An 11,069-nucleotide genomic window follows, 5' to 3' on the forward strand; every position below is an offset into this window, starting at 1 on the left:
AGAAAATAGACGGCTGGGGGATGGAAGGAGGCAGGTGACTGGAAGAGAGAGAGGCAGGATAAGGTGGAAGCTGGAAGACCAGGTAGGAGGCTACAAGATTAGTCCAGGTAGAGGGAGATGATGGTGGCTGCTACCCATGGTGGCAGTGGACAAGGTGAGACCATCCCTCCCCATCATGCACAGAGCCCCACCCATGCTGGCCTGGTCTCAGGGCCCAAGGGACAAGCCCTTCCCCTCTTTCACTCGGAATGCTCCCCCCAGCCTCTACACAATCTTTGTTTCTCACTTTATGGCACTTCCCCATAGAAGCCAACCCTGACCACTAATCTAAAGGACGTCCCCTTCTATGCTCTGCGAGGGGCCCTTCAACTTCCCCCCTGTTGCATTACAACTTCTAATCACATATGGTTGAGTCTGACTATCAGTCAAGTCTCCATCCTCACTAGACCAGAGTCATGAGAATGGAGACCCGTCTCTTCTGTTCACCTCTGTGCATCCAGAACGCAGCACCCCTACTGTAGATACCTGAAACCAAGGAATTCAGAATTAACTGTGAAATCCCCACTTAGTCTCCATTCACACATATAGTAAAGGGGGTAGCTGTTTCTTGAAGCACCATAGTTTGGTGGCGGGTGAAAAGGGGACAGCTACCTAAGATTTCCCCTACTCCACAAAGCCTGAAAATCTCTGGTCTTGTGACTGTCATCCAATCCAGACCTAGAGGTACTCAGAGAGGGGACGTGATTCTCCCAAACTCAGGTTGATTCCAACACTTCCCCCTGATATTGACTAGGAAATAAACCATAAAACAGCTGCCAACCATGCCTGGCATCTCCTGGGAGTCATGAGGCCTAACGTGGGAGTGATTCTCAAGGCCTGAGGAGAAAGAGGCTCTGTGCAGCTTAGTTTTCAACTCAGTTCTAACTCTTAGCATCACCAATTCTTGTGTCTAATGCCCATCTAGTCCTTTTGTTTCTCAGTGCCACTCTCTGACCTCAGGCCAGGCTGTTTCCAAAAGCCTCCAGCGGGCCTCCCTGCCTTGGTCTACCCCAGCCCCTAACTTCCCTTGCTCACTCCAATCCAAGCTCTCTCTGGCCAGACTGATCTTCAAAAACTCTCCCTGCAGGTAGTATCTCTCCTGCCCCTAAACCCCCATTGCCTCCTCTTTGCCAAGGAAAATGAATAAACCCTTGGGCCGGGCCTACAAGGCTTTCTTCCTGCCTTTCTACCTTTAGCTCCCTCTAATTGTGAACCAGCTAATTATGTACCCTGATTAGGTCTAACTTTCCAACTAGAAGATACTATCTTCTGCCTTCTATGGACTTACCTAAGAGGACAGATTGCTCTGATAAGACCCCGCCAGCCCTAGAACAGCATCTGGTGTGCAGAAGCGCCAGGCTTGAATGAATGACTAAAGTAACTATCCCATTCACTGCTCAATGCCTGTAAGACACACTCCCTAGAGCACTCATTGGGCATCTTTTTTTTCTTTCTTTCTTTTCTAATGTAGATACCTTAGCTTCTGGAGGGCAGAGTCCATTCCAATGTCTTTCTTTGCATATTTGACACACTTGACTTGGTGTGTTGCATACAACGAATGCTTAATATGTGTTTATGGACTGACCAGCTCTTTAAAGCCCTAGGCCTATGGCCAAAACAGGATACAGCTCTAGCTACTGAGAAAAGATTTCTTTTTATTGTTTTCAGCTAGCCCTGCTGTGTTGGAGTCTGTACTAATAAGAGAATAAATTATTCCTTGACACTGGTGCTTCATGGGAAATCAGAAGCTGTGGATATTCCAAGAAAATAATGCTAAACAAAATTAATCATCCTCAGCTTCATAGCTCATGCAGCTCAATATCAAAAAAACAAACAACCCAATCCAAAACTGGGCAGAAGACCTAAATAGACATTTCTCCAAAGAAGACACACAGATTGCCAACAAACACATGAAAGAATGCTTAACATCACTAATCATTACAGAAATGCAAATCAAAACTACAATGAGGTATCACCTCACACTGGTCAGAATGGCCATCATCAAAAAATCTACAAACAATAAATGCTGGAGAGGGTGTGGAGAAAAGGGAACCCTCTTGCACTGTTGGTGGGAATGTAAATTGATACAGCCACTATGGAGAACAGTATGGAGGTTCCTTAAAAAACTAAAAATGGAGCTATCATATGACCCAGCAATCCCACTACTGGGCATATACCCTGAGAAAACCATAAGTCAAAAAGATACATGTACCACAATGTTCATTGCAACACTATTTACAATAGCCAGGACATGGAAGCAACCTAAGTGTCCATCAACAGATGAATGGATAAAGAAGATGTGGCACATATATATGCAATGGAATATTACTCAGCCATAAGAAGACATGAAATTGAGTTATTGGTAGTGAGGTGGATGGACCTAGAATCCATCATACAGAGTGAAGTCAGAAAGAGAAAAACAAATACCGTATGCTAACACATATATATGGAATTAAAAAAAAAAGGTTCTGAAGAACCTAAGGGCAGGACAGGAATAAAAATGCAGATGTAGAGAATGGACTTGAGGACATGGGGAGGGGGAAGGGTAAGCTGGGACGAAGTGAGAGAGTGGCAGGGACATATATACACTACCAAATGTAAAATAGATAGCTAGTGGGAAGGAGCTGCATAGCACAAGGAGATCAGCTCCGTGCTTTGTGTCCACCTAGAGGGGTAGGATAGGGAGGGTGTGAGGGAGACACAAGAGGGAAGAGAAATGGGAATATACGTATGCATATAGCTGATTCACTTTGTTATACAGCAGAAACTAACACACTATTGTAAAGTAATTATACTCCAATAAAGATGTTAAAAGAAAAATCATTCTCAGCTTCAAAAATTCTTCCACATTTATCTTAATCCTCCCATTTCATAGAAAGTTCGTCATGTTCTTCTTCATCTAACTGAATTTCCATGTGAAAATATTCCCCTTTGAGTATCCTACAACTATTCCTGTTTTCTCCAGAACTGGGAAGTAAATAGGACTTGTGCCACCATGGGCTCCTTCCCAAATGGAGCGAAATATATACAGTTGACCCCTGAGCAAACTGGGGGTTAGGGGTGCTGACACTTGGCCAAGTTGAAAAGCCATGTAACTTATAGTCGGACCTCCGTACACCAGATCCACAATCATGGATTCGACCAACAGCAGATAGTAGCACTGCAGTATTTAGTAGTGAAAATATCCCTGTAAAAGTGGACCTGTGCAGTTCAAACCTGTGTTGTTCAAGTGACAACTGTACTTCTCAGAACTCTAGTTGGGGTAGAAGGGGCGTGTATTGGCCCATTCAGTTTTATCACAGCTCCTTTTTTTCCATTATTATTCTTGCAAATATTATTTACTCTCCAATTCTGAGCTATTTCCTCTGCCTTCTAATGAACAGCTAAGCAACCAGCTTGATAATAACCTTGTGAGCTAGTTTTTTCAAATCTATCACTTTAAGACTTGGGCCGTCTTTTTCAAGACTGTCTTTTTAACATTGCAGCAGGCTCCTAGATGTTACCCATCTGTCTAAAGGGGGCTTTTAAAAGATTAAATCCATAATCACCCAAAATTCATATCATCCCAAATTTCATACATAAGATTCTCAAGTACTATAACTGTGGTTAAAGAATTGTTTTAATTTGTTACTTTTCCATCATTGCAGGATGGGGAATTGGTGCATTAGGGAGCAAGGAAGAAAATTAATGTGCTGAAGATAAAAAATCTATAGAGATTGAATTGCCCCCAATTCCCGCCCCCCCCGCCGAAAATTCCAGGCCAGAGCAGTCTGAGTGTTGGTATATGCTCAGAAGTGCACGAACATGGTTCTCAGGAATCCATCCCTTTCAACAGCAGCACCCTAACTGGGACCTCCTTTCTCCAACCCCTTTTAGGATGACACATTCTAACCAGAGAATGTCATCTAGCCAAAAGAAAAGAAAATCAGCTTATTTGGAACATTTCATATCTGTGTGACCTTAAGAAAGCTATTTAACCTCACTGGGGTTTCTTCATCTATGTATCATTTAATCTTCACACCTCATGTGGAAATAAAATCCCCATTTAGCAGATGAGAAAATGGAGGCTCAGAAAAGTTAGTTATTTGCCCAAGCTACCCAAATTGTCAGACTCCAAAACCTTTCTCTTTCCTACCCTGCACTACCTCCTAAATGTTTAAACACAAACAAGTCAGCCAGTGCTTGGACAGAGTCACAGGCCCCTCAAAGGAAAAGAATGATGCTCCCATCCCCCAATGTCTACAGCCACAGTACCACCTAGAAGCCTCGAAAATATTTAGATGCAATTTCAAAGGCAGCTCACAGAAAGAGGCATAAGAAAGAGTTATGGCCTTAATTACCCTAAATTTACAGTCTTCAGCTGAGAGTCCCAAACCAACAGAGGCAAAAAAAAAAAAAAAAGAAAAAGAAAAAGAAAGAAAATCCCTTCCTTCCAATTAAATTAAAATAAATTTAAAGTGTACTATCGTTATATCCCATTTCCTCCCACCCCACCCCTTTCCTTTTCCCCCTTGGTATCCATACATTTGTTCTCTAAGTCTCATTATTGATACTATGTATAAAATAGACAACTGATGGGAACATACTGTATAGCACAGGAAACTCTACTTAATGCACTGTGGTGTCCTAAATGGGAGGGAAATCCAAAAGGGAGGGGATGTATGTATACGTATGGCTGATCCATTTGGCTGTGCAGTAGAAACTAACACAACATTGTAAAGCAACTATACCCTAATAAAAATTAATAAAAAAATAAAATGAAATGTACTATCACTTATTCAGTCAACCACATTTACGGATCACTATGGTGTCTAGGGAAGCTCTGAGCCACGATGAGGAAGGGAAGGAAGAAGCCTTGCCCCTCAGAGTTGGCCAGAGGCTTAGGAGGGGCCACCATGTGGCTGCCCCAGGATGATGGGAATGAGGAGTAAGGGCTGCATCAGAAAGTAACCAATCCCCATCATTTCTGAACTTGATAAGGAAGTGGACTGGAAAGTCTTTTAATACCAGGTCACGAATCTAGACCACAAGGAGTCTCCTACTTGAGGTGTAACCGCTCTTAACTGGCCTGATAGGTACTTATGAGGTTACTGGAATGAAGACCCGGTCCTCCCCTCCCCTACACCACTCACACACAACCTAAAAGAACTTCCAAGTATTTCTAAGCTCTTATGTCAATGCTCCATACTATCAAAATCTCTAGGAAATTAATTACAAACTCTTCCAAGTTGCATTATAGCTCAAGCCATGAAAGAAGATTAAATTGGAGGGTTACGAACAATACTTGTGTCCAGCTTTGCCACGGAAACCCAGATCCAGGAGATGCCTGGCTTTACGTACATTTACACCTCATCTCCTGGTGACAATAACTACCATTTTTTGCAGTCAAGTCCAGAATTAAAGCTTCACCTAAATTATCATAATTTATTGTCACAACCCCCCCAGGAGGTGGTTATTATGATTTGCATTTTATTGATGAGTAAAATAAGGCTCTGAGAAATTACCCAGGCTCACCCTCCTGGCCAAATGAGGATTCTAGATGCAGACCCACCTCTGAGATGATCTTCCCCCTACACCGTCCTGCCTCTAATCCAAGAGTCTGGTACTTAATAGTCCGTTAGTAACGAATTAAGCGAAAGGAGAGAGTAAGGCTCGGGATTTTTCTAAGAGATCCTCCTAACTGTATCCACTCTAGGGACTATATATGACAGTCAACTGGAGCCTCAGGGGAGGGCCTTCTCCACCTGCACTGGGCCCAGCACCCAGGTGAGCATCTAGCAGTTCTCCCCCTCCCACTCCCCTTTGCCCGAGAATCCGAGGGCTGGAGCCGCTGAGGCAATTAAGAAAGTGTCTGCTGCCTGAGAAGTGGGGTGGGAATGGAAAGGGGACAAGAACAGCATGTGCCTGCGGGAATTTGCTCCCCGAGGTCCCTGCAGCGATTTCGTTTGTGTCTGGCTTCCTATAAACAAAAGAAGAACAATGAGAGGAAGGCATACCAGGAGGCACCAGTGCAAGCGGTGAGGAGAGGAAGTTTGCGGTACACTCGGGCAGGGCGGTTCCCCGCCACCCAACTGCTGCAGCCAGCCGGGCTGGCACATTGCTGGCACACTCAGAACACTCCAAGGGAAAAAGAAAGTTGGTGGGGGGTTGGGGTTTTATTGTTTTGTTTTTCTTTTGTTCTTTTTTTTCCCCCTAAGAGCAAAGAGGGAGGACTGGCTCCAAAGGAAAGCATGCCTGGATGGCACTTAGGGTACACTATCAAAACCCTGTGCTTCCTAAACTGAGTCCCTCGGCCCTTCCCCCCCAGCTAGACGAAATTATAATCAAATTGGGGGTAAATGGGGCGGTTAGGCCACCCCAGACGACGTCAGCCGAACTCGAGGAAAAGGAAAGCATCGGAGCAGGTAGAAAACAGAACGTGAAAGAAGAGGTAAGCTCCTCTGCACCATGCGACATAGCCCAGTTCCGAGAGTGACGCCGCGGCTTCACCCTGGGCGCCCCGCCAGCCCCTGCATCGGCGCCCTTTCCTCACCCTCTGCCCCACGGAGAAGTCGTGGCGCCAGAGCAGCCATATCGTATCCCCGATCCCCAAGGGCAAAGATGCTCCGGACTCGCTCCTTCGCTCGTTTTTTCCCCTGCCTGGCCGTAACCCGGCTCCCCAAAGCACTGATTTTCCCGGCTTCCTGGGAAATTAAAGGTTCCGTGTATCCATCGCTCCCCTCCCAGCCTTTCAGCATCCTTGGCGCCCGCTCCTCCGGCCACGGAGGACCACGAGCTCGACGCTAGTGCGCCCCATAGGGGGAAGAGGAGGGAACCAAACTTATACAAAGTTTGGAAAAGTTTCCAAAGGGCTGGGGAAGGGGAGCAGGGGATACTGACAGGGAGAATGGGGAGGATCACATGTTGACGGAAGGGGGGAAAGTTTGCCTGGTCCCACCTTCCCAGGGCGCCCGGCTCCCCGCCCCGCCGAGCCCGGCGCTCACCTTGAGCCCGCGGATCTCGCCGAGGTGCAGCTGCAGGCGGCGGTTGACCTCGCGGATGAGGTTGCTGTGGTCCAGCATTGCGCTCACCTTCTCCGCCTCCGCGCGCCGCAGGCAGCGGATCAGCTCCTCCTTGCTCCACTGCAGCAGCTCCTCGTCCGACACTTTGGACAGGTCCTCCACGGCAGTGGCCGCAGACGGGCCGGCAGAGGTTGGGGGACAACTTTCCGCCGCCGCCGCCGCCGCCGATGCTCCTCCGGCCGCCTTCGACATGGTATCCGCGAGGTGGCAGGTGCGAGTGGGTGCAAGAGGCAAAGCAACTGCCGAAGACGCGGGCACAGCTGGGCCGCCTCCGCCCACACCCCAGTGCTCTCCAACGAGTCAGCTGCACCGCCCGGGGGCCACTGGGCTGGGGCGGTAGGGGTCGCGCTGGACCGTCATCCTACCTCGCCATCCCTGTGCGCGCGCGCGCGCACCCCCAGGGCCGGGCAGCCACCCGCGCGCTGCGGCCAAGGCACATCCCAACTCCGCTCAAGTCCATGGTGAGGGGCGCCGTGAAGCTGGCGCCGCCGCGGGATACCCTAGGGGACCGTACCCCGGTTCCCCTGCCCTCTCTGCCGCCCTAATTCGAGCCTGTCGCCCCCCACACTCTGGCACACACGCACTCACACACGCTCACTTTCCTCCCCCTTGCCCAGCTGCAGCCCCCGCTTCTCTCCTCTCCTAGCCCCGCCGGGGAGCGCCGGGCTCCGCGGCACCTCGGGAGCTAATCCAGCGCCGCCGCCGCCGCCGCCACTGCCCGAGGGACTGGCGCGGCCGGCCGGCTGCGCTCCTCCTGCCGCCTTTGCTGCGCCCGCCGCCGCTCCCAGGCTGCTGGGGGAAGCCTAGGATTTGCAGCGCCGAGCGGGGGGTGGGGGTGGGGGGCGTTTAAAGGCTGGACCGGCAAGAGGAGGAGCCTGGAGCTGAGGCAGCCCGCAGCCGGCCGCACCTCCCGCGCGGGCCGCACGCTGCTGCAGCCGCTCGCCCGCCCGCTGGGATCCCGAAGCGCGATGTGCTCTGTCCCGCCGGGCAAGGCCGTGGGCGCGGCTCCTTCAGCGCCGGGGCGCGGGTCGGGGTGGGGGGTGGGAGGGGGAGAAGTATAAGAAGCTGTGACACTCGGTCTTTGGGAGGCTCGTGCGCGCCACCGTGTGGCAGAAGCAGCTCCCTTCGCCCCCTGCACGCCAGGCTCGTCACCGGGCAGGGGAAACAGCTGCGAGCAAAATGAAAGATACCTGGTATTTTGAGAAATTGGGGTTCAGGAAAGATGGGTAGCAGGATCTGAAGGGTAACCGTCTGACTGTACTTTGGAGAATGGAAGAAGAGGTCGATGGCAAAAGCAAGGGGGAGGGCTTTGGGGAAGGAACGTTTAAGAAAACCCCTATACTCTAAGAAGGGGAAAAAGAGGCTTCTGGCAATACTCTTTAGGGACCATCCACCCCTACCCTCACCCAAGGCCTTTATCTTTTCTAAAAATCAACGACTTTGTAAAGAAGCTTAAGGGGAGGTTCTGAATCTTTTCTATTTTTGTTTGAAAAACACCAAAGCCTTAATTAAGGGGAAAACAAAAACCTTCATCTCTTGCTTCCCAAAGCCTGGATTTTAAGGTCAGCACAGTCATCTCCCCTCTGAGCAAAGCACGGCCCCTTAGACAAGCTGAAATGCCAGCCAAGGAGATTTTCATTTTCCTCTGTGCCACAGGCTGCCCTGTATTACTGCCTCGGCTGTTTATGATGGTAATTTCTGGAAGGGGTACTCTGTGTCCCTGAGTACTAACTTTGGGCTACAAGAGTCCCTTCCCCTCCCCAGTTCTACTCTCACACGAAGTCGCATGGTATCATCTCTGAGCTGAAAACATGTTTTTTTGCCTGAAGAACTGGATGTATTTGGTCCTGGCATGTCACTTAGGTGAATCCTCTCCTCTACAGGATGGAGACAGGGTCAGAAAACTGCAGGGATTTGCCCCCAAGGGGCTTCAGAAAACCAGAGTGCAGAGGCAATCATCTCCATCCAGTAGGATGAGAATCTAAGTCAGAGACCCTTACCAGCTGGTCAGTGTGTGTCCCCTGATAAAGCTGCCACCTGTTAAGAAATGATCACTTGAGGACTTCTGAGACCAGACTTCCTGGAGAGCCTGCAAGGTGGTGTTGCCCTCTGACCTAGATGGCCTTCAAGTTCCCCTCAGCTTGACTACACTTCAGACAGGTTTCTTCCTGAGCAAAGGTCCCTGACCTCCCTTTACATAGAACATTTACTTTAGAAAACTTTCCATTGTAAATTCTTTCTCTGCACCCTTGAGCTGTCGATCATCTCCCAGCTTCTCACCAGTTTTACCACCCAGGGATTCTTTCTCAAGGACCTGGGAGCCATCCCTTTGAAATGTGATCATCAAGGATGATGATCCTTAGGTCCAAGGATAATAGATCATCAGGGATGATATATCTCTCTGGGAGGTAGAAGCCTAACTTCAATAAGTACCAGTTAGCAAACAGATGGCCTCATCACACTGACCCACGGTCCCCCCCACCCAGCATCCTCTAGTACTGTTGACCCTTGAACAAAAAGAGTTTGAACTGTGGGCATCTGCTTATACATGGAGCTCCAGCCATCCATCTACATTTGAGGCAGGAAGAAGGTAGAAGCAAATGGCACAAGTTCTCCTGGTAATATGACCCAGTGAATCTCACTTATATCCTAATAGCCCGGGTTTGCCATCTGACCACCTCGCAGCTTCAAGTGAAGCTAGGTAATTTTTTTAAGTTAAGCATATCAATGCCACAAGTAAAATCAAAGTTGTTTTAATAAGAAATACGAAAACAAATATTGGATAAGCAACTAACAATTTCATATGCAAACCTTAACAGTGGACTCTATAAACAGTAAATGGAGGTAGCTCAAAACCAGCCATAAATGACTCTAAGTCATTAGGTCCTGATGGTTTTACCTCATTTGTTGTTTTGAACTAACTGTTCCATCACAGCTCACTAACTGTCCAACCCAGATTCTCACTAGGTCTCACCTGACCATCCTCACGGGTCCATCTGACTTCAGTATCGCCTGTCTCGAATTTGGTTTCCACAGAACTGCCCAAGTGAACTACCTAAAAAGTCAAGTCCAGCTGCATCTCCCCTAAGGTAGATTGAATCATTGTTCATAATTCTTCACAACCTCCCTGTATAATTCATACCATCTCTGCCATGCAGCTTTGCAGTAGCTCCCACTGAGGGGGGCAGAGTTTATCCTCTCTTGGTGATATCGTGCTTGGCCACAGGACTTGCTTTGCTACTGGAGAGTGGGTGCACCTGAGGGTGTACCCCTTCTCTGGTGAGAACTCACCCTCTTGTACTTCCACACTTCACGGGGAAAAGAGCTAACCTTGGGTGGCTGTTTTGGCTTCAATCTGGGCCTCACACAGGGCCACCTTGAAGCACGGCCACCCTCCCCTCACAGACTCAGATCTGTGTGCAAGAATGTGTGATTGTTATTAGGCCACTGAGTTTGGGGGAGATTCATTGTGCAGCATGAATGCTATAGATAGCAGATACAACTCCCCTGCCTAAATCCCTTCAGTGGCATCTCAGTATCTCTCCACAGAGCAAAGCCACATTCCTTACCAGAGCACAGAAGATGGGCACAGTCTGCCCTTGCTTGCTTCTCCAGCCCTCCCCCCTACCCTATGTTGCCTCATATTTCATACTTATCCAGTGCCAAGCTGCCCGTAGCTCCCTATGGGCGCTTTCTATACCTCTGTGCCCCACTGATGCTGTTCTCTCAATGCCTTCCCCGCCTTTTTCCCCTGAACAACTCGCACTGTATCCTTCCATGGGCAACATCTCCTCCAGGTCCCTGGCATCAGCCCACACTTCTCCAGTGGAGGCAGAAGTGAGTATCCCTCTCCACTCCCATAACCTCCAGTGCATACCCCTAGCTCAGCATTTAAAATAGAACATCAAACTACAGAAAATTATAGGTACAGACTCAGACTAACCCAGCTCAATCCTAGCAGAAAGTTGA

At 48.8% G+C, this 11,069-nt stretch overlaps 1 protein-coding gene across 6 annotated transcripts in view; it reads right to left on the reverse strand.

Moving 5' to 3' along the window:
- CCDC85A (coiled-coil domain containing 85A) overlaps positions 1-8,071 on the reverse strand; it is a 196,097-nt gene extending 188,026 nt beyond the window's left edge. For all 6 annotated transcript variants that reach the window (XM_081253639.1, XM_081253638.1, XM_081253637.1 and 3 more), the window contains exon 1: positions 7,023-8,071. In XM_081253639.1, coding sequence (XP_081109765.1) covers positions 7,023-7,292 — 270 coding nt within the window. In that variant the 5' untranslated portion in view covers positions 7,293-8,071. The remainder of the gene's footprint in view (positions 1-7,022) is intronic.
- Positions 8,072-11,069: the final 2,998 nt, after the last annotated feature.

The sequence above is a fragment of the Mesoplodon bidens genome (assembly GCF_964165515.1).
Source record: "Mesoplodon bidens genome assembly, chromosome: 14".
NCBI lineage: Eukaryota > Metazoa > Chordata > Mammalia > Artiodactyla > Ziphiidae > Mesoplodon > Mesoplodon bidens.